Source organism: Xenopus laevis, chromosome 4S, assembly GCF_017654675.1.
Source record: "Xenopus laevis strain J_2021 chromosome 4S, Xenopus_laevis_v10.1, whole genome shotgun sequence".
Taxonomy (NCBI): Eukaryota; Metazoa; Chordata; class Amphibia; order Anura; family Pipidae; genus Xenopus; species Xenopus laevis.
In genome coordinates this window covers 4597930-4622484 of record NC_054378.1, presented here as the reverse complement: position 1 = coordinate 4622484, position 24555 = coordinate 4597930, and the positions used below count along the sequence as shown (strand labels likewise).

General features: G+C 34.8%; 1 protein-coding gene and 1 long non-coding RNA gene across 2 annotated transcripts; both read left to right on the top strand.

Moving 5' to 3' along the window:
- The first annotated feature begins 2504 nt into the window (after positions 1 to 2504).
- On the top strand, positions 2505 to 4922 carry LOC121393165. The gene is made up of 3 exons (XR_005960783.1): positions 2505 to 2531; positions 3706 to 3762; positions 4880 to 4922. It is a non-coding gene; the product is annotated as an uncharacterized LOC121393165 (long non-coding RNA).
- A 130-nt stretch (positions 4923 to 5052) lies between these two features.
- Positions 5053 to 24424, top strand: LOC121393424 (mucin-5AC-like; the record flags this gene model as incomplete). The annotated part of the gene is made up of 22 exons (XM_041561909.1): positions 5053 to 5306; positions 5967 to 6081; positions 6778 to 6868; positions 7675 to 7781; positions 8745 to 8844; positions 9058 to 9183; positions 9279 to 9396; positions 10417 to 10555; positions 11819 to 11926; positions 12055 to 12124; positions 13975 to 14112; positions 14289 to 14453; positions 15470 to 15564; positions 15771 to 15897; positions 16676 to 16931; positions 18036 to 18088; positions 19267 to 19367; positions 19743 to 19894; positions 21984 to 22122; positions 23492 to 23602; positions 23860 to 24039; positions 24173 to 24424. Coding segments are annotated over 22 exons (2997 nt in total), but the record flags the coding sequence as incomplete, so codon positions are not given.
- Positions 24425 to 24555: the final 131 nt, after the last annotated feature.

Sequence of the window (24555 nt, the reverse complement as noted above, 5' to 3'; positions counted from 1 at the left end):
ATATTTATAATTTTCTCTACGTTGATCTGTCAGTCTTCTTATCATCTCCAAGCAACATTCTGGAAAATGTAACTCTCATCAAATTGAAAGAACACAAACATCCTGAATCTAAAGGATTAGTGTGATGAGCATGTAGCATGTGTGACGATACTTGTGATCTACACAAACTTTGACTCCGCCTCTTCTGTTATAGTTAGAGGCAGGGTTTTCCTCTATAAAAAGGTCAGCCAAAAAGCAGTAAGTGTAGCTTCACTGGATACCCACAGTTCAGTACCAGGTTACTGAACAGAGGAAAAATGGGGACAAACAGAGGAACATGGAGTCCTATTTATGTCCTCCTGATAGTGCTTCCCTATCTACTGACACAAGGTATGTGTTTTGTTGTAGTTAGTATTGTTAGCATTATTATAAACTATTATATTTAATATTAGTCTAATAAATAAAACCTATACAAATGTATATTTTTCTTTGTTCAATATATGTGCAAAGCTTAACAAATCTATATCAAAATGTAGTTAAAATCAGAAACATTATTCTTTACTCCATGAAATGTATTTAATAGCATATTAATTATTTTTTTTTTTTATTTGGAACTGATCTAACAATCTACCCATACTTATTATTTTTCCCTTTTTCATTAATGTTAAAACTAACTTAGTTACTTTAGTATTTAAACCTTCTGGTTTTGCTACTGTTTTTAATATTTTAGGGCTTGAATATTACTAATCAGGGATGGGCGAATTTTTTCGCCTGTTTCGCCGCGGAAATTACGCCCATTGACTTTAATGGGCGTTGACGTAATTTCGATGGCAGGCCCATCCCTATTACTAATTGCAGCAATTTGCAAATTTTGACAAAACATAAACATATTACAGGGGATAAAAGCATTTAAATAGTCAAGGGATAGGGTTTTATGCTGCAACTTTACTTTATTGAGATAATCATAAAGGATAGTAAAAAAAGTACAATTTACTTTTTTGGTAAAAATAATAAAATACAGAGCATTTTTTTTGCAAAAATATAAAAATACATATAATTAGTTCTAAATTTGTTACATTTATCCATACAGAAGTTCCAGCTGAATCATATGCAAAAAAAATTCTAAATCTGCAATGCTGTACAACGAATATGCAGTTTACTATAATATAAAAAGGGGCAAATTTATTAAGGGTTGCATTAAAAAATTTTTGGTGAAAACTCTCAAATTCATATTGTGAATAATCCAAACTCGATTCAAATTTTAAATTGAATTTAAATTCAAAAATTGAGATTAAGCAAACCTTGACCCGTGGAATAATTCAAATTTGACTATTCACCACCTAAAACCTGCCGAGTTCATGTATAAATCCAAGTTTTTTTGGGAGAAAAAGCTCAATTCGAATTTAGTCGAATTTGATTATAATTCAATTCAAGTTTTCAGATCGATAATATTCGTTTGAGTTTTAGATATTCCATATTTTTTTATAAATTACCTCCCAATTGAATTTAGAGTATATTCGAGTTTATTAGACTTAAAAAAAAGTCTCATGAATTTGAAAAAGAATCTTTAATAAATGGGCCTCTCAATGTCTATCATGACAAAAAGCATTTTATTTTGTTGGTTTAAAAATATGGTAATAATGAGTGTGCATAAGGGATGATAGAAAATTTAAGCCAGCTCAACATAGTGAACATCCAATGGCAGCCACATTTTATACAATTTAAACAACATCAAAAAAACAAAAATTAAACACAAAAGAAGAACCACAAATAATTTTATCTAAAAACATAAAATATGTTAATGAATTTGGGATTGTTAGGAGGTTATTAACTAAAATCCAAAAATGTCCTATTATTTCAGTAAAACTACTTTGACTAAACTCCCATGCCCATTTTTATCATTTATCAATAAATTTACTCAAAATATTGTGGTGCGGGAGAAGACTTGATAAAATCGTAAAAGAAATTCAAATTTTTTTCAGATTTTCCCAAAAACCACACATTTTTCATATTATTGTATAAAACTCAGCGTTGCTCATGATATCTTCCAATTGTAAATGGGCCATCAGCCATTGGCTTCCACAAGATCACAGCAGGTTTGAGATGGAGTACTTTTTTATTTGGACTTTTAACAGCTTTGGGGTTTAATAAATCTTAAAAAGAAAAAAAATGGAATTTAATATATAACCCCCTTAATTTTTAATGTATTTTTAATGAATTAAAATATATTTGTAAGAATTCAAAATCGGCATTTCATTTTGGAAAATTGGACAAAATATTTTTTCTTTTCCATTTCATGGATTTCCCCAAAAAGATATTTCTAGCTTTGTGAAAGGTTTGTTTTTGAATTACAACAATAAGTGCTTAGAGCATGGCAAAACAAGCTTTTTATTACTTAGCTGTTAGTATGTATTTTATGGCTGCTATCATGTTTTGGTTGTTGGTGAGTGCTGGGTTTAAATTGTAGTTTCAAAACTGATTTTTCTTTTCCATTTGTTTAGCTAGTGGATCTGCCGAAAGGGATACTTCTGGGCAAGTTGCAAGCATAGAAGGTTTGTTTTTGGTTTGTTTTGGTTGTTGGTAATTGCTGGGTTTAAATTGCAGTTTCAAAACTGATTTTTCTTTTCCATTTGTTTAGCTAGTGGATCTGCCGAAAGGGATACTTCTGGGCAAGTTGCAAGCATAGAAGGTTTGTTTTATTTAATACAACAATACACACTAGTTAGTGTCAGACAAGGCACAGGGCAAAACCAGCTTTTTGTGACTCAGTTATTAATAAGGCTGCCCAGCTTGCACGAATTCATCCCCTTATCCTTTAATAAATATTGTCCCATAGCCACAGTCCCTTTTCAGAAATAGGAAAATATCAGCCTTCAATTCCTAATTACTGATTTCCCACGAAATTTGCGAAACTGCAAAAAATTCTCGAAACGGTGCTGGCGTCTAGTTTTTGATGCCGGGGTCCGTTTTTTATGCCGGCATCTGTTTTTTGGATGCCGGCATCCGTTTTTTGGATGCTGGCACATATTCGCCGGCGTCCAAAAAAACGATGCCGGCGTCCATTTTTTTGGACACCGGCGAATTTTCACGGCGGTTTCACAAATCACTGGAATTTCACACCTGGTGAATAAATTCGCCCATCACTTTTCCTAATCCTGCTATCATTCACCCTTTTCTTCCTGCTATTCTACATTCACAGTCTTTACACAACTATAATTAAAACGTGGCTTCAAAAATTACCCTGGTGCATCAGAATACCAAAATATGTAAATGGATGATTCCACTGTAAAAATAGGTTGTAGCCCTTTGCTCTGATAATCTGCTAAAGTAATTTACAATCTTTTCAAACTACCATTATAACTATTTGTTGTATGTTTTAGTTGTTTTTTTATTTTTAACCTTTCTTGTAGTGGACCTCAAATTAACCTATAACTAAAATAGAACTTTAAGAAAACTAAGTATAGAAGTTAAGCTGAAGATAGCTAGTAATTAAAAAAAACATTGGTGTTTAACTGAAACAAAATTCATAATGATAAATGTTTCTTAGACAACCTTCTTCCACCTAAACTCCAGGTTAATTGGCTACTGATAAAAATGAACTTTACTATGTGTGATTGTGTTAGGGACCTTAGATTATAGGCTCCACTGGGGGTACTTGTGTCAGTGCTAATAAATACGAAGAAATAAATCACCAAGTAACCATTTTTACCCCTTTTCTCATAATAGATTCCCCAGTAAAAACATATGACTACATGTATCAAAATTCAAACCCATTTAGCATTGGTAAGTGTACTCTACCTCTCTGTCATGGTTATTTTCTGCATTTCAAAGGATAACAAAATTCAGATTTTTAAGAAAAAAGACCCAGCTGGTTAAAGGAGAAGGAAAGTCTTTTTGCACTTGGGGGTGCCAAATGTTAGGCACCCCCAAATGATTGTATTTACTAACCTGTCGGTAAGGTGGTCCTATCAGCGAGCACCATGGATTGATCCTCTTCTTTCTTCAAATTTCCTGGGGCAAATGCATGCGCAGTAGAATGAAATAGCCGGCTTTTGAGTTAAAGTTCGGCTTTTCGCTCTACTGAAGGGGGAAGACATGCTGAGGTCCTATAGATCCTTCAGAATTCCTAAGTTTGTTCTTTCATAAATTACCCCTTATGTTTGATTTTAATATCAGGTACTGGAAGGGACAGTACCACCGTAAAGTGAACATATTTTGTTTGCCTTAACTTTTTACCTGTTTGTTCTGCACATGCAAATATGAGAGTTTTCATCTATGCGTGGTGAGCCATGAATGACATTTGCCTTGTCTTTATTTCAACTCAGGTTGTAAAACCATTGTATTATAAAAGCTTATCTTTCCTTTACTATGCATATGTGGGCTTGACAGCCCTTTTGCAACATGATTGCCAGCCACCATGGCTATGAAACTGCTTTTTTTATACCGGTGATAACGTTTTTGAAGTTAACCTATGTTTTTTTTTTTATCAGTCCCAGGGTAACTGTACAGTATTTTGCATTTAATTCATACATATTTTTTGGTGTTAACCCTTTAGTATAAGCTCCAGACTTATAAACAGGCTATATCAATCATCTATCATCTTTAAATAATCTCAGAGTTTTTGGGCTGTGCATAAATATTTAAACTCCTGCATTTTTGGAAAATAAATGGCATTTCTACTCTACATCTATAATTAAACTAAGGTATATCAGGACTGTTTGTAAAGTATAATGTAAACTATAATGTTCTCTTTGCACCACTGTGAGCAATGCTACATCAATACCAATGCCATTTGGCATTCAAAACATAAGTTTTCTTATATATTTATATATTTATTATATGTAGTTTATTTTTTTAATGAAAAAATATTAAATTAAATCTGCATTTGCTTCCCCTTTAGGTACTTCCTTTATTTCACCAAACATAAATCCCGTTTTCAAAAGTAAGTTACAGTAGATTATTTAGCAGTGCTACATTACAAATTGCAGTGACCTGGTATACTGTATATACAGTAACACAAACAGAGGAATAGAAATGCTCTAAACGTTCCTTCTTTGACTTCTAGGCAGCTCCCCTGCACATAATGGATATGTCTGCAGTACATGGGGCAATAACTATTTTAAGACCTTAGATGGGGATATCTTCTACTTCCCTGGAGAATGCAACTACTTGTTTTCTTCAAACTGCAAAAGTGTCACTGAGGACTTTAACATCCAGATCAGACACTCTGTTGTGAAAGGTCTTCCCACAGTTAGCCACATTGGTATGAAGATTGAAGGGGTATTTATCGAATTCACCGAAGGAACCATTAAATTCAATGACAATGTGTAAGTTTTTCTCTTGATCTTATCTTGCACAGTCATACCATGTTACTCGCCTAATAATTTAAAGTAGGAGTCCCCAACCTTACCTACCCATGTAGCCAAATTTAAATGTAAAATAAGTTGGAGAGCAACTTAATCATGCAAGAAGTTCCTAGGGGTGCAAAATATGGAATGTTATTGGCAATTGGTAGCCCCTATGTGGACTTGCAGCCAGCAGGAGCCTCTGTTTGGCAATAAACATGGTTTTGTACAACTAAAACTTGCCTTCAAGCCAGAAATTCAAAAATAAGCACCAGTTTTGAGGCCACTGGTTGGGGATCACTGATTTAGAGCAATGCTTAGGCAGGAACATTCAGGTTAATTCAAATTGCATGGTTCAGAAACAAATCAGCTGTGTATGGATATAAAGTTGTATGCAAAGAACAGTTGAAATATTAGATCATTCTTTATCCTTCATTATATTTTTATGTTGGCAGCAAGGCCTCGTGGTGCTTCCTGCAGTAATTGTATTGAGCTGTCCCAGTAGGGACCTTACAGACCCTGCAGTACCTTCAGGAGAGCAGTCTTCAGTAAATTGATATACTCAGGTCATTTTTGTTTCTATAACCATGGAAAATATGTACATATATTTATAATTTTTTTTCTATATAATTTTGGATCCAGGGTGGATCTGCCATACAGTTTTTCAGGAATTCAGATTGATAGAAGTGGACCATACATCAGAGTAATTTCCAAAGTGGGCCTGGAATTTAAGTGGAATGAAGATGACGCTCTAATGGTAATTGTTACATACATATTATGTTTGTTTTATTTAGCAAATTATTAAAGATTGAAATAGATGAAAAAAACCCTCTCTAAAACGTGTTGAGATTCTATAGAAGTGGACCTGTATCTTCAGCCTGATTAACTTATTTGGATTTTTTTCTTAAAGAAGGTTGTGGTTATGTTGTTGGTGAAATAAAATGATAACAGAAAGAAAGTGAATCAAGTTTTGTCATAAATGCAAACATGTATAAATGTGTTCCTTAGGTTAATTAAAATGGACATTATTTACAAGTACAGATAATAACTGAAGAAAAGGATGGTTGACAGTTGCCCCAAGCTTATGAGCAAGAAAGGTATCAACATCTATAAATCAAAATGAATAAGGGTGGGTTTTTAGTCTTGAGTGATGTAAGTGATATCAGAACTGCAGTTGGATCACATACTTGCTGCCCTTATTGATGCACTAGATTTTCTGGTTCAGTACACTGATATCAATCTACTTGCATGGAACCTTACTCTCTGCAGTGTAAATGTAGTGGCCATTTCAGATATACTGGATCATGCATTTGGGACTTCTCCTGAAACACATTACAATTTACTGCCAACACCAAATGTCTTCGGTTTTGACAGAGTTCATAACGCTGATGCAGTAATCAATCAAATGGACATGCTATGGCATAATGTAATAAACATGTCTTCTCTATTTTAGTTGGAACTGGATGAGAAATATCGCAACAAGACTTGTGGTCTATGTGGGGACTTCAATGGAATTCCAACTTACAATGAGTTCATGTTTAACGGTAAGCCATTTCAGATCTAGTGGGACATTTACTAAAGGGCGAAGTGGCGAAGTGGCTAATTTGCCAGCATGACGTCATTTCGGCACTTCCCCGATTTACTAACAGTAGTTGGAGTAATTTCACCAACTTCTCACTAACGCCAGGCAAATTTTCGTTCTGGCAAAAGAGTGTTACTACGCAAATTCACTACATTTTTTATTTTACTGACCGTTACCTCTATCACCAGACTTGCCTTCGCCACCTCAGACCAGGCGAAGTACAATAGAGTAGATAGGAGTTCCTCAGAAAAAAGTTGAACATTTTTCTAAGTCCCAAAAAACGCTGTTTTTTTTCCTATTTAAAGGGTGATAGACTGAAAAATATCGTAAATTTTATTTTGGGTACCCTCCTTCCCCCCTACATTTGCTAACATATGGCACCTAAACTATACTGTGGGCACATGTGTAGGGCAATATAATAACTTTATATAATTTTATTAAGGTTCCCTGGCCTTGTCTAGTGTAATGTCTTTGCTGCAGCATATACGGCCATTGTACTTTAACTGCATGCCGTATGCTAATTAGCCAACGCTAGCGTAACTTCGAACTGCTGAGCGTAAATTTGAGTGTTCGGTACGCTGTGCGCAACTTCGGATCTTTGTGAATTAGCGTTGTCCAGGCAAATTTACGCCTGGCGAAGTGTTGCGATGTGCACGAAGCCATTGCTGCCGAATTTTCGTCGGGTAGTGAATTTGCCCCCTAGTCTCTATTAATTAAAGTACGTCATGTAAAGATTTTTTTTAAAAAAAATCAAGGTGTTTCTTACAGATGTTAAGTTGACTGATAATCATTATGGGAACATGCAGAAGATCAATGGTCCTACTGAAACATGTGCAGATGTGCTTGAGGTTCCTGAGGATAAGTGCACTGATTTGGTAAGTATATTGTAATGATCTAGCTAGTAACAAGTCATATAGCTGTTAGTTGATATAACATTTAAACCATGTTCACAGTGTTCCAAACCTATATATTCATATATACTGTACTTTTCTCCTCTGGGATTGCACGTGCAATCTTCTTTGTGTGTACATATACAATTTATTAGTCTGTTGTTCTGTTGTGTGTGAAATATTTCCTGATTTTAATGTTCTTATTTATAATTTAATGTAGGAGCATCTATAATGTGTGGACTTATTGCAGATGTCCTAATTAATGATGTCAATAAAATAAAATCACTTGCCTTTGGTTTAACAATTTGTCGTAATACATTTGCTTTAGCCTTCTAGGTCTTAAATAGGTTTAAAACACAAGGTACAAAGATATTTAACTTAAGTTTCATTCACATTCACATCAATCACACCTTTTCCCCACTGAAATGTATGGTTTGGTTAGTGCACTCTACATATCGGATGGTCTTCTATCTGTATGTAGAAATACAGGTTCTTTAAAGGTCACTTTCCATTGACAATAATGAGAATCAGTTAAGTACAGGAAATCCATTATCCACAAAGCTCCAAATTACAGGAAGACTCCAATTTACTCCAATATAGTAAAATAATTGTAATGCTTTAAATGTTTTCTCTGTAATAATAAAACAGTACATTGCACTTGATACCAACTAAGATATAATTAATCCTTATCGGAGGCAAAACCAGCCTATTGTGCTTATCTGGAGAACCTCAGGTCCTGAGTATTATGGATTACAGGTGGCTTCTCAGGTATTACTTGCTGGCCAGGGGATATTTACTTTATGTTGCTGCAGTGATCACAATTTTAGTGTGCACTTAATGTAAAATTATACAAAAATTATAGTCTAATTAAAACCACTGTTAAGTCGTCTTTGTTGACTTATAAAAATTGTAAATCTGTTTAACCTTTTTGTTTATATTCTTTTACAGAGCAGCATTTGCCAGGCGATCTTGAAAAGTGCATCATTTTTATCATGCAACCGTCTTGTAGATCCTGCTCCATACATAGATGTCTGTGTACAGGACCTATGTAGATGCAAAAAAAATGCAACTGGATTCTGCCTCTGTAATACATTCACAGAATATTCCCGTCAATGTGCTCATGCTGGGGGCTTCCCAATCAACTGGAGAACAAAAAACTTGTGCCGTGAGTGATGCTTGGTTAAATTTGTTTTTGTATTTTGAAAACAAAACAATCCCTATTTAGTACAGAATTTGTACCAAAATACTTTACTTTTTCCAGCTTTACAATGTAGTTACAACATGCAGTACAGAGAATGTGGAGCAGCTTGTCCAGACACCTGCAGCAATCCTGACCGCTCATTATCCTGTGACAGACACTGTACAGACGGTTGCTTTTGTCCAGCAGGTAAATTCTCATGGAAATCATTTTAGAAAATCAAATAAATGTTGACTAATGAACGACTTAAAAGATACAATTTATATATATATTTTATTTTTAAGGAACTGTGTGGGATGACATTAACAACTCAGGGTGCATTCCCAGCTACCAGTGCTCCTGTGCTTATAATGGAAACATATATAGCTCTGGAAGTTCCTATTTTGCACAGTGTCAGTCATGGTAAGCCATATTTTATTTCCGTAGATGCTCTTTAGTGGTGAACGTAATTTTTCAGAGCAAAAATTATGGCCATAGTCTCCAACAAAAAACTGTTGCGCTTCAAAAAAGATGTTACTTGTCAAAAAAATTTTGTTGCCCAGAGACTTCAATGCATTTTGCCAAATTTACGGTGAAGCGAAACGGGTCAGGTCAGATTCAGCCCATCTTCTTTTATACAATTTTATAGTTTATGGGGCCGATTCACTAAATTCGAGTGAAGGATTCGAAGTAAAAAAACTTCGAATTTTGAAGTATTTTTTGGGCTACTTCGACCATCGAATGGGCTACTTCGACCTTCGACTAGGACTACGACTTCGAATCGAAGGATTCGAACTAAAAATCGTTCGACTATTCGACCATTCGATAGTCGAAGTACTGTCTCTTTAAAAAAAACTTTGACCACCTACTTCGGCAGCTAAAATCTACCGAAGTCAATGTTAGCCTATGGGGAAGGTTTCCTAAGTTTTCCTAAGTTTTTTTGATCGAAGGATATTCCTTCGATCATTGGATTAAAATCCTTCGAATCGTTCGATTTGAATGATTTAATCGTTCGATCGAAGGAATAATCCTTCGATCGTACGATCGCAGTATTTGCGCTAAATCCTTCGACTTCGATATTTGAAGTCGAAGGATTTTAATTCCCAGTTAAATATCGATAGTTAATTAACCCTCGATATTCGACCCTTAGTGAATCAGCCCCCAAATGTCTTCAAAAAATATAAACTGTCCTGTTTTAAGTTTATTTTATTTAAGAACTGTCAATGGTATGGACTATTTTACTAATGTCCTCTATCTTATTGAAATCTATTTTAATTGTATGTTGATTGAATAAATGACATCAAACAAGAATCACTAGCTAAGAAGGGAATGGACTTTCAAAGAATTTTCATATAACAAAATGCATGTCCAAAAGAAAAGAAGGTTAAAATGAGTGATACGTATTTTCTCCTTGAGAAATAAATTACTTATATTCTTCACTAGCACATGTTTTAGAGGAAAATGGAAATGTGTTGAACGAGATTGCTCTGGATCATGTTCAGTTATTGGAGGATCTCACATCACCTCCTTTGATGTCACTCGTTACAACTTTTTTGGTGATTGCAGCTACGTCTTGACAAAGGTACAAATATTTACTATGAGATAGGATATAAAAAAGATTACACACTTTTCTTTATGCTGTGTTTTAATGCCATGATAATAGATGGTGGAATGTTTCAATAGTTTAGTTCTGCTAATGCTGACAGTTACAATTCCCAGTGTTTTCTTTCTTTAGATTATTAATACCCATTTGTGAATAAGGCATGCATTAGGTTGAAATACAGAGGCCAATCTCATATGATTCTGACAGATTGGTTCAAATGAGTTTATACTCTACAAGGGGCCACACATGGTATGGCCACGTTCTAGGAGGAGAATAGCTAGGAGGATAATTTAAATGAATAATATAAAGAAAGACAAGAAAGACTTAATTACCCAATTTTAAAACATTGTAAAAATCAATGTAAAGAAAGTGCAAAAACACATGGGGCCCATTCATTCGCCATCTAAAAGCTACCGAACCCAATGTTAGCCTATGGGGAAGGTCCCCATAGGCTTAGCTAACTTTTTTTGGTCAAAGGATAATCCTTCAATCGTTGGATTAAAATCCTTCGAATCGTTCGATTCGAAGGATTTAATAGTTTAAATGATTATTCCTTCGATCAAAGTATTTGCGCAAAATCCTTCAACTTCGATATTCGCAGTCGAAGGATTTTCATTCCCCAATCGAATATCGAGGGTTAATTAACCCTCCATATTTGACCCTTGATGCATTTGCCCTATCATATAAAGCAACATAATCAACACAGTTTGATATATAATATTGTCAGCTAAATATGAATGCGTTGCCAACGTGTGTTTCGCTAAATGCTTTCTAAACAGAAAAGGGCTCTTTTCCTAACTTTTATTTAATTAAACTGCATGCACTGAATTTTTATTATTGAATTTTACATTCCAATTAATTTATTAGTCAATTTTGAGCACTGACACTTTATAAATCACACAATTCATTTTTGGACTGTACATAAAAATGTAATTGTAGTTACAATAATTTCATGTGTGAGTTTAATGAATTGCGATTAATTTCATTTTGAACTAAGCACAAAGCACATAGCACTTTAGAATGAATTATATTATCAATCGAATAATTATTCCGAAATTTCAAATAATAACATTTAATTGCTGGTCGAAAGTAAGTAGTTTTGTTTGTTTTAACAGTTGCCATTATTAAGTGAAATTACATAAAAAGAACACAAATATACATTTTGTTACAGTTTTGCTAAAAAAAAAATCCTGTTTTACTTCTAACAATGACAACTGTTTTGTTTTTGTTTTTATCTTTTAGGCATATGACAACCAGTTCAGCGTCGTGGGAGAATTGTCAAAGTGTGGACTTAAAAATACTGAGACTTGTTTAAAAAGTATTGTAATCTATTTAGAGTATGGAAATTACGTAAGTTATAAGTGGATCTTGTTTTCAATCCATCAGCTAAAGATAACAAGGAAATAAAATATTATAACTGTTGGTGTTGGATTAATAATTATTTTGTATTCTTTCATCCTTTATTTTTCATCCATTAGACCATTAAAATTCAATCCACTGGCAGTGTAGATGTGAACACAATCTTCTCCCAGCTACCAGTCTCATCAGGTAGGTCGGATCACTCATGTTCATCAGCCACATTACAATAATATTTTCACTTCCTTAAACAACAATATGGGGCACATTTACTATTGGTCGAATAGCGAGGGTTAATTAACCCTCGCTATTCGACCGTTGAAGTAAAATCCTTCGACTTCGAATATCGAAGTTGAAGGATTTACCTAATTTCCTTTGTTCGATCAATCGAAGGAAAAATCGTTAGATCGAACGATTAAATCCTTCGAATCGAACGATTCAAAGGATTATAATCCATCGATTAAATGATTTTCCTTTGATCAAAAAAAGCTTGGAAAGCATATGGGGACTTTCCCCATAGGCTAACATTGGTGCTCGGTAGGTTTTAGGTGGTGAAGTAGGTGGTCAAAGTTTTTTTTTTACAAGACAGTACTTCGACTATCGAATGGTCGAATAGTTGAACGATTTTTAGTTTAAATCAAAGTCGTAGTCGAAGTAGCCAATTCGATGGTTGAAGTAGCCAAAAAACCTTCAGAATTCAAAGGTTTTTTTATTCTAATCCTTCACTCGAATTTAGTAAATGTGCCCGATGTGTAAATAAAGGTATAGTTCTAATGTGTAAAGTTTCAGGCTGGACCTATTATCAAGTCAAATGGCTATGAGACAAACCGATTTGGGGTGTTATGTTCCTGATTTCATGATTCATACCAACATACAGTAGTTTTAATGGCATGTTGCCATCAATTATTTTATACCCTATTCTTGTATTTAATGATAAACACTTGCCGTCTATTTCGAAATGCAAATATCCAAATGGAGTGAGGCCCATTTCCATGTAAAGCAGTAGCTCAAGTCTTGTTAACTTAAAAAGGCTTTATTAGGACATGCATAAGCCCAACATGTTTCGTGCCTGTGTGGGCACTTACTCATAGACTAAGCCTGCAAGGTAGGTTAGATAGGCTGGTAATATAGTAACAAGTAGTAACATAGTAAGTTAGGTTGAAAAAAGTCACACGCCCATCAAGTTCAACCTTTTAAGTCTGTATATTAGGTGTATAACTGCTAGTTGATTTGGCAGTTACATTATGCGCATATTCCTTTGTCTCTTCACCCCTTCTCTGCTGTCTCTGCAAACTACAAGTAGATGCATGTTAGAAGAGTTATTGATACTCCATATAATAAAAAGCTAATGTGGCATATTTTTATCAAAGCATGGTGTAATTTTCAATTGCTTCCATTTAATAAAAGATCCCTGCATTTGGTGTATAATAATATAAAACAATGTAATTTAAGTTAGTGACTTTCTATGTAAGTAAAAGCTAAAGGCATGAGTTGGTTGGTAAAAAAATGCTTGTTAGGCTACTGATAATAGACAGATCAAATGAGAATTGCTTCTAGTCACTCCTTACCAGTGTCAGTAACATTAAAAATGTGGATTGGGTTTAAATCATACAACTTTTAACACCTGTCTCTGCTGCCAGGACCCAGTCTTCATTTTTCCATAATATTGTAGGTTACAAATCCCAAATGGCCCTAAACCCCCTCGGAAGGGCAGGGATGGTGGGGCTCACCTTAGCTTCAGCGAAGGTGGACCCACCCGCTCATGCTGTCCTTTTGGCCTTGCCTGGGACACTTGAGCAATGGAGCCCATGCCTTCGGGTAGGACTTGAGAAGGATGATTCAATATCATCTGTCAAAACACTGTTTGCCTAAAAAGTAGTAAAATAGTAATATTGAATATACTATTATTATCTTTCCTCTAGATGTGGTCTAATACTAACTTATTAGAGCAATTCAGTCCCTTATGGAACACTTATAGAAAGCAGTTTTAAACCTTTTTTATATATTTAATGTCTGTGTTCCTGTTATTTTTCCCTTTACAGCAAGTGTAACCATCTTCAAGCCTTCAACCTTCTTCATCATTGTGGAAGCAGCTGCAGGACTTCAGGTGGAGATACAGCTTGTCCCAGTAATGCAAGTGTACATTTATTTACAGCCAAAGTGGAGGGCACGAGTGTCTGGTAAGTAACTGTTCTGTTTTAAAGCAGCAATATTGTCTAAGTACTAAAAAATTCTGCCCACTTTATGGTATGAATCGAACAGCATTTCTGTTTATGCAAGACATACCTTGACATTAACAGCTCCACACATTCCAGCCTGTTTCTTCATAATATCTATAATATATATTCATTGACAGGACTCTGTGGCGATTACAATAGTATTCAAATGGATGACTTCAAAGTACTTAGTGGAGTTATTGAAGGGACGGCCTCCTCTTTTGGTAATACCTGGAAGACCCAAGCAAGCTGCCCTAATGCCTTATCATACTTTGATGACCCTTGCTCACTCAGTGTTGAAAATGGTAGGTTTAACTTTAAATATCTTTTATCTATTAATGTTTGGCATCTAAACTATCTTGAATTCACCCCAAAACATAGACAAGACATAAAATACCAAATTAAAATCTCACAATCTTTGAAAAACATTAGAGCAGTCTATTCAGAAATTCAGATTTAAATCTACAGGTATAGGATATATCATCCCAAAGGCTTGGGTCCTGGTGTTGGATCACCATACCTTAATTCTGCTGTTTAAACATTAAATAAACCCAATAAGATTGTTTTATCACCAATATGGATTCCTGCAACCATCAAGTATATGTTACTGTTTTAGTAATAAAGAGAAAAAGTAAATAATTTCCAATAATAAGATCGATCTGCTAAAAACAGACTCTATGGGAGATGAACTTCCCATAATTCAGGAACAGGTTTCCAGCTACTTATAAATAAGTTTGTCCAATTCATATCTCCTGTCATTCACCCCACAAATGCATGGGCAATTTCTGACCATGCCGTTTATATTCTGATCCAATTTCACTTCAATAAGCACCAACAAATCAATCAAACACACCCCTTTTAAGTAGGGATACTTGGGAGGTAAATCAATTTAATTAGACCCATATTTAGGTAGATTATGAACACCCACAAAATGTGAAAAATTACTTTTTTTTTTAAATCTGGTTTTATCATTATCAACCAACTGAATAAGGTTGTAAGAATTTTAACAGAAAATACTGTCAGACAATTAATTCAACTATTTAGCAAATTTTCAGATCCTGTTTGACCATTTATCCTAGTATTATCCTAATATGAACTATTTGCTGGCCACAAGGCATACAGGTTTGCCAGCAATAATTATAATAAGCATATGATGTGCCTTCAAATTGTTCTCCAGTTCACTGGAACCAAATGTCTAATCCAGTTCCATTCACTGGAACCAAATGTCTAATTAGTATTTATGAGTTATGTTACTTAAAAGTGGAAAAATATAATCATACACTGTAAGTACACTGTTAATTGTAATGTGGTATTTTTACAGCAAATTATGCTCAATTCTGGTGCTCAAAGTTGACTGACCCTGCAGGACCTTTTACAGCATGCCATTATAGAGTGGATCCACTAATATACAAAACGGTATGAAAATGATTAATTCATTACACCAAAGAATAAAAGTTAATGGGAATAAACATTAAAAAAAATAACAAAGTATGTTTCTCTGAGCTCCTCACGTTTCATGTAGCCAGTGTTTCTTAGGTAGAAAAATATTTGTCTCAGTTCTGCAGTGGCTTATGAGAAGTTGCTTGTGAAAACATGACTATTTTTATTTTATATATCTCTAGAACTGTATGTTTGACACTTGCAACTATGGCAACAGTCAAGACTACATGTGTGCGGCTCTCTCAGCTTACGTACATGCTTGTGCTAGAATGGGAGTTCTCATAACAGAATGGAGAGATACTTACTGCAGTAAGTTTCAGGCATATAAGTAAGCCTAAAAATGTTTACTATTTGTTATTGTATAAAGTGTATGTATGTCTTTGTACTGTCCTGGATAGTGATCGGTGAATAAATTCACCAGGCGCAAATTCACTGCGAAAAATCCACTGCGTGGACGTGAGTCACACCCATTGACTTAAATGCATTTGGACAAAATAGGCATGCGTACAAAAATTGTCTCTGGTGTGAAATTAATTTTGACGCCCATTGACTTCGCTAATTATTTGTAATTTTGTGAATTTCAAGGGAAATTCTCACATTTTTTGGCAAAACAGGACAAGTTCGCCATCACTAGTCCTGGACAATTTATACATTTCATTCCATAGTTCATTTTCTTAAAAAATGGAAAAATAATTGACACCTATAGACTTTAAAGCATTTTGGTGAATTTTCACAGATTGGTGAATTTTTGGTGAAGCAAAAAAAGTCAGATTCACCCCTCGCTAGTTACAGTATATGTGTTCATCATGGTGGCACAGAGCTTTGGCTTGGTCTTGCACTCGATATAGGTAGGGTTCTGCTGTGACAGTCAGGAGATATCACTGGATTAAGATAGTTTCTGCCATTTTCCACAGCCTCAGGTTAATTAAATTAAATGTCAGGAATATAAAACTGCCACTCCTTTTAATTGTTATCATATCACCTATAACAAATGTATAAGGCCTCAGTAAATGTTTGGTTGTGGTTTCGTTTTAACAAATTGAATATTGTACAACTGTTTCTAAATCTCTACCAATCTTTACAACAGATTCATACACCACCAACTGCCCAAGTACACTGAGTTACAGCTACAACATATCAACCTGCCAGCCTACCTGCCGCTCCCTCAGTGAGCCTGATGTCACATGTAATATCGACTTTGTGCCCGTTGATGGCTGTGTCTGTACAAATGGAACCTACCTTAATGAGCAGGGTTTCTGTGTTCCTCAGGAATCATGTCCTTGCTATTTCAGGGGCACTGTAGTGCCATCAGGACATACAATTACTGAATCTGGAGCCTTGTGGTAAGTATACACATACAGTACAAGCAAAAACTCACATATGTGTTTTCCTATGTCTTTATATGAATGCAAAGGAATCCACTTTCATTCAACTGCTAAACTGTGGATATACAAATTTTCTAGTGGAATTATAGTTAAATTAATTCAGTTGGAGAGAGAAATATGCCATTTACAAAAAGTAGTTAGTCTTTGGTACATGTCTGTAGCTAAATATAAGCAGTTAATTGATTGTTTTGGCCATTACTATCAAACTTACACTGGGACTATATAGTGCCATCCTGCCAGGTATCCGCACCATTTAAAAATTCAAGACAGGGGTGTGCAGTAGAGCTTGCTTGCTACAGTACATGGTACTACAAAATGTAGTGCTACAATGTAGTAACTAGTCCAATAGTTATGCATTTTTAAGAAATGTCCCACACTTCATTTTATTCAGCTGAACAAATAGTATTATATGTAAATATGTATTACATTAAATGTATACAGTATTTATAGCAAATAACATTTCCCCATTTTTTTATGGAACCCCAGATTCCAAGCATTCTGTATAGCAGGTCTCATACCCATTCCCATTTAATATTCTTCATTACACTGGGAACATTATTGTTGACATTAAACTGGTGCAGACTGGTGAAAAACTATAAAATGTACTTTATTCTCTTGTGGATGTGTTCCTTAATACTTTTGGGGTTTGTAATAACTATTAAATATAAGTAAAAAAAATATTCTCATTTTCACGATTTTTATTAGATAACTCATAATATTCCAGGTTGAGTTAGCAAAACGACCTCAGAAATGTGAACAGGAACAATAAAAAATCAAAAGGAAAAAAATAAACAATTACTTTATTATTATTATTATTATTATTATTATTATTAGTAGTAGTAGTAGTAGTAGTAGTAGTAGTAGTAGTAGTAGTAGTAGTAGTAGTAGTAATACTTATACTAATAATAATAATAATTGTTATTATTATTATTAGTAGTAGTAGTAGTAGTAGTAGTAGTAGTAGTAGTAGTAGTAGTAGTAGTAGTAGTAGTAGTAGTAGTAGTAGTAGTAGTAGTATTATATTAATGTAGACTAATAAATATACATTTATTTTTATTATAGTACCTGCAGCATGGGGAAACTAGACTGCATTGGAAAACCTGATATTAGGAAAGGTAAATCATTTGAATGATGGGTAACAAATACAAAATGTGTTCAATATAATTAACATGAATAGATTACCATTTATCTACTTTGCCTACTTATTTATGTACTTCTTATACATATGACATATGATTTTGGATCTGATTCATCATTAAAATCTTTATTAAAATTTCATTAAAATCGTAACTGAGAATCCTTTAAAATTCCCAGTGGATCAAACTAATGATTGTCAAGAATAATAATGTCAAAACTCAAGAGACTCCAGGGTGCTCCACTTAAAAGAATTACAACTTATTAAACAATGTTTTAGAGCAACCATGCATTCTTTCTTTCAAGAACAAAAACACTTCCATGTGAACAGTTAATATAGACCCAGACCCACCAAAGTTCACCAACCCCACCCATACTCATAGAGGCCCATTTATCAAAGTTCGAATTTATCTCAATATTATCTGAAAAAAACTCTGTCCAAATCTGTACGGGATTTATCAATACACTTTCCAGAAAATTTTGTTTGCGAGAAAAAAAAATAACAAATTGTATGAATTTTTTTAGATTTGTTTTTCCGATTATTGCACGAAACCCAGCACAGATCAAAAAATCTTTGGGACTTCTCCCATTGACTTATATGCAACCGTGGCAGGTCTGAGATGCTGGATTGTTGGATTCAGACTTTTTCCATCCTCGGGGGTATAATAAATTCGGGAAAAAATCATGTTTTTTTTTAAATTCCCATTTTATACTAAAAAAACACTATTTTTTTTATTTTTGGCATCCAGGGTTTAGTAAATAACCCCCTTAAACTTCTATTCATCCTGTATTCATATATACTGTATAAAAAAATTCTGGACACATTTCTATCATTTTAGATTTGTAAGCATTGATTTTATACCAACAACAAATAAAACCTCCAACAGGCCAATAATCCCTCATGCATCAAGTACTTTCATGCAATAAATCATATATCGTTTTTCATTCTAAATATATTAAAATATTTAGCATTTCCACCACAAATAATTCAGGGACACCTCCTTTGGTAGGACATTCTAGAACTTGCTTTTCCTTACAGTATAGTAACCCTTCCAGGGCCCAATGAATATGCTCTTTCATATGCAAATTATGTTTAATTATATGTATATATTTGTTCATATTGATCATATGGCTTTATATTTCCCCTTATCTCTTGTAGAGTGTAAATACCCTCAGGTCTATTTTGACTGCTCTAACAAAGCTGCTGGTACCACTGGCACAGAATGTGAGAAGAGCTGTCAAACTCTTGATATGTACTGTGTAAGTTGTCCTGATCTAATAAAATCTAATTGATCACAGAAAGTATATTATGTAGCAGTCAGTTACAAAAATTGTGCATCATTTTAGGAGGATTGATAGGAGAGAAATATATATTTCATTTATATAAAGGAAAATGTCCTTAATTACACTAGTGCCTGACATAGGTTTGCACTTTCAGGCCAATGCCATAGTATTAAACATTTGGTTGATTTTATGTACAGGTATAGGATCTATTAATCAGAATACTAGGGACTAGGGGTTTTCCAAAAAAGGATTTTTTGGTAATTTGGATAACAGTTTTACTGGGAAGCATGTTTAGTCTTATCTAGCAATCACTAGCAGCCTGCTTACTTTGCTTTGTAATGTTCCTTACAGTACAGTGCTCATTGTGTGTCTGGCTGCATGTGCCCTGAAGGATTCGTAGCAAATGGAACTGGCGGGTGCATTCCAGAGTATGAGTGCCCATGCATGCACAACAATAACCTCTATGAAGATGGGTCTACAATCAGAGTTTCATGCAAAACCTGGTAATTGACTCTTACTCATTAAATAATCATTATTAGGCAACAGTCATACACCTATAGCATCCCAGATGCACCTACTTTTCATTCTAAAAAAAACAACTTTTTAGATAGTTATCAAATTTTCTCATGTTTTATTGCCAGCATTTTTTGATGTAAAAATTAATTTCAGAGCTCAAATCTACCATCATATTTTAAATTTCTCATGTATGAGAGATACACAGAGAAAAATTATGATGATTTGTAACATTTTGATAAATCTGCCCTTAAATCTCTGCAGTGAAAATAGTTACTCGAGAAAGTGCAGAACCACTGAGTGCCCCAGAATATCTGCCTATAAACATTTGCATTGTTAAATAATGCAACAGTTAGGGGCTGATTCACTATGGGTCGAATATCGAGGGTTAATTAACCCTCGATATTCGACTAGGAATTAAAATCCTTCGACTTCGAATATCGAAGTCGAAGGATTTAGCGCAAATCCTGTGATCGTACTATCGAAGGATTATTCCTTCGATCGAACGATTAAATCCAACGATCGAAGGAATATCCTTCGATCAAAAAAACTTAGGAAAGCCTATGGGGACCTTCCCCATAGGCTAACATTGACTTCGGTAGCTTTTAGCTGCCGAACTAGGGGGTCAAAGTTTTTTTTAAAGAGACAGTACTTCGACTATCGAATGGTCGAATAGTCGACCGATTTTTACTACGAATCCTTCGATTCGTAGTCGAAGGTCGAAGTAGCCCATTCGATGGTCGAAGTAGCCCAAAAATTACTTCGAAATTCGAAGTTTTTTTACTTCGAATCCTTCACTCGAATTTAGTGAATCAGCCCCTTAGACTACCTCCTTCTCTTGATATAATTTTTCTATCGGATATTGGACAAGACTAACTGGGGCATTGCTTGTAACTGGGTAATTGGTTACAAAATAATCACTGTTGCACAGTACTGATCTCTGAATTTGACATTCAGGGGCAGATTAAGGGGGTTATTTATCAAAGTCCAATTTTATCTCAATATTTTCTGCTTCAAACTCCACTCTGTTTTTTTACGCTTACTTATTATTACATTTTCCTGAAAATTTGCTGTGCATGAAAAAAAACAGATTTTCATCAAAAAATAATTGGAACTTCTACCATTGACTTATATGCAACCTCGACAGGTCTGAAATGCCGAATTTACTGAATCAGACTTTTCCATCCTCAGGGTTTAGTAAATTATTAAAAATGTGTGATTTTTTTAAAAAAAATAAGATTTTATAAAAAAAAAAAAATCAAAATTTTTTTGGGATTTTTGCATTCAGAATTTAGTAAATAACCTGAGCTGAGATATCTTTATGATTCCATGCAGTTCAACATTTTTTTTCAAATGTACGCCTGGCTGAAAGAGACCATTTTATTTACGTGTTCTTTTTAAGAAAGGGGTGCTAACTTTTGTTATAGTTTTAACCAAAGATAAGGGAATGTAGGGCAGAGTTGTAAATATCTATATAAATAGAGAAATATAACAGAATTTTTTTAAAAAAATCGATAAAATCTCGGCCTGCATTCATATGTATTATACTCATAATATAATATAATAGGGAAGTTGGAGAGTGACACGTAGGCATCTCATGCCAATTATCTATCCCCTAACTTGCACATCTTTCAGAATGGAGTGTAGACAACAAATAAGTCCTGTGCTTACCTCCTGCCTAATGGCACCCTGCTGGAGGTGCTCTTTGCACCTTGTGCAGGCTTGGACCAGAAAGGCCCAGGCCTAGGGAGGCAGGAATTAGGTGACAAGCTGCTCAGCCATCTAAATTTTGTTTAGAATCTCTAAGGATATGCAAAGATTTCATAGCTCTATAAATCTTCTTTAAAAAACACTCATAGTAGCTCAAACTGGTGAGGTAAGGAGGGATTTGTGGAGCCAGGGGAGGCATTTGTTCAAATTTTTAATTTTTTCTACTAAAGCCTTCTCTTTCCCATCTGATCATCAAAATTATTTCAAAAGTGATTGTCCAACCTATGCTAAATGTATTTTTAACAAAGAAATATAGTTATAAGGTTAAGGCTAATTTGTTTTCTATTCATATTTTCTTGCTCAATTCAGCACCTGTAAAAACAGAATGTGGAATTGCAATGATGAGACTTGTCTGGGAACCTGCGCTGTGTATGGAGACGGCCACTATTACACATTCGACAGCAAGAGATACAGTTTCAGTGGCGACTGTCAATACGTCCTGGCTCAGGTAAATTTCACTTCTGTTCTGTAAATGTTAGAAATACTATTATGTATATACTCTATAAAGTCAATGGATTTTAAGCTGGGGCAGATGGTTATTTGCGGGAATTGTTGGGTTACTGCTCCTGAGTAAACTTTAGAAATTTTATTACTTATAGGGGCAAAAGAGAGACAAAAAATTTGTTAAATATGTTACTTGAGGGACAAACATACATGGTATGTTTTAAAACATAATTGTATGAATCTTGCTTTCAGAATGTGACACAGTGCTATTTAAAGGAGAAGGAAAGGCTTTGTGCACCTGGGGTGCCAAATGTTAGGCACCCCAAGTGATTGTATTGACTTACCTGAAGCCGGTGCTCCTATCAGCAGAAAACTGCACCGGCCAAGGGTTATACCAGTGAGCACAATGGATAGATGCTCTTCCGTCTTCTTCTTTCTTCAAATTTCCCGGGGCAAACACATGCACAGTTGAACGAAATGGCCGACTTTTTAGTAAAAGTTTGGCTTTTCGTTCTACTGCACATGCACAGCCGTGAAATGGAAAGAGGAAGACGGAAGAGGATTGCTCCGTGGTGCTCACTGGTATAACCCCAGGCCGGTGCAGTTTTCTGCTGATAGGAGCACCGGCCTGGAGTTTCAGGTCAATCAATACAATCTGTGCCTACCATTTGGCACTCCCAAGTGCACAAAGCCTTTCCTTCTCCTTTAAAAGAGTTCACTAAAGGATATAGGGGTTATATAATGAAAGGAACTATGTTTACCCAGGAAAAGTAACCTATACTGGTCACCTGTTGCTATGGGTTACTGCTCCTGGGCAAGCATTGTGCCATTTATTATATATAGGGCATGGAATTATAAAAAAGGGTGTGTACTTATCCATATGATTTGACCATCATTTGTTTGTCAAGAAGTACCTTGCATGTCACAAGCAGTGTCTGGCACACTGGTAGCAAGGGTTCAAGTTACAACCATGCACTGATTTGAATAAGGGACTGGAATATGAAGAGGAGAGGCCTGAATAGAAAGATTAATAAAAATTTGCAATAACAATACATTTGTAGCCTTACAGAGCGTTTGTTTTTTAGAAGGGAGTCAGTGACGCCCATTTGAAAGCTGCAAAAAGTCAGAAAGGAAAAGGCAAATAACTATAAAACTGTAAAAAAAATAAACAATGAAAACCAATTGAAAAGTTGCTTTGAATTGTCCATTCTATGACTTACTAAAAGTTACCTTAAAGGTGGACCACCCCTTTAAGGGCCATAGTGCTATATAACCAAACTATACATACATTTTATTTATGACAAATAAATTATACCTTTACTGATCAATAACACTTTTTTTGCACTTTAACATTTTTATTCTTTTAATATTAGGATTATTGTGCAAGTGATCCCAAAAAAGGTACTTTCCGCATCATCACAGAAAACATGCCATGTGGTAGCACAGGAACCACTTGTTCCAAATCTATCCGGTTCTATATTGGAGTGAGTTATTATTTCCTTCATAAATATCATGAACTAATCGTGTGATGTAAACCTAGAGGGATTACTTGGTATTGTTAAACAAATGCATTGGGGAACAAATGGATAGCTTGAAAAAAATGTGTTAATTTGTAAATTGTAACAAAGCCTCTAGTGGTTGCAACTCTGATTTGTATATTCTTTCTATAGTTGTAAAGTTCTCCTAGTCTTCTGCTAAATAATGAATCTATTTTTCTTAATTTGCCAAATATTTTTTACAGAATAATGTACTAGTACTTGCTGAAGGCAAATTTGAAGTGCAGAATGCAGATTCTGGAAACTCTGTGCCATACAAAGTGCACCAGATGGGCATCTTTTTGGTGATCGAGACTCTGAATGGAATCGTTCTGGTGTGGGATAAGAGAACAAGTATTTATATTAAGCTCCACCCAGATTTTCAGGTAAATTCAGAAATCCATAATCCAATTAAGCTAAAAATATTTACATTTATTTTACAAAATAATTGACTCCCATCAATTTATGAATGTTTTTTGCGCACCTGATAACTCTTGAGGGTTTTTTTTCTCCTTACAGGGTAAAATTTGTGGATTATGTGGAAACTATGATGGAAACGCTATAAATGACTACACCACCAGAAGTCTATCAGTGGTTGCTGATGTACTGGAATTTGGAAACAGCTGGAAACAATCCGCAAGTTGTCCTGCTCCTAAAGATTTTGGAGATTCGTGTGCAGCCCATGCATACAGGAAGCCATGGGCAGAGAAAAAGTGCAGTGCTATTATTGGGTCCACCTTTGTGGCTTGCCATGCTTTTGTAAGTTTGTGACAAATTTGAGAAGAATTCCCTAAACTGAATTAGCAAATAGTCAAAATTTTGGTTTTATTACTCTAATTCAGGGATCCCCAACCTTTTGAACCCGTGAGCAATATTCAGAAGTAAAAGGAGTTGTGGGGCAA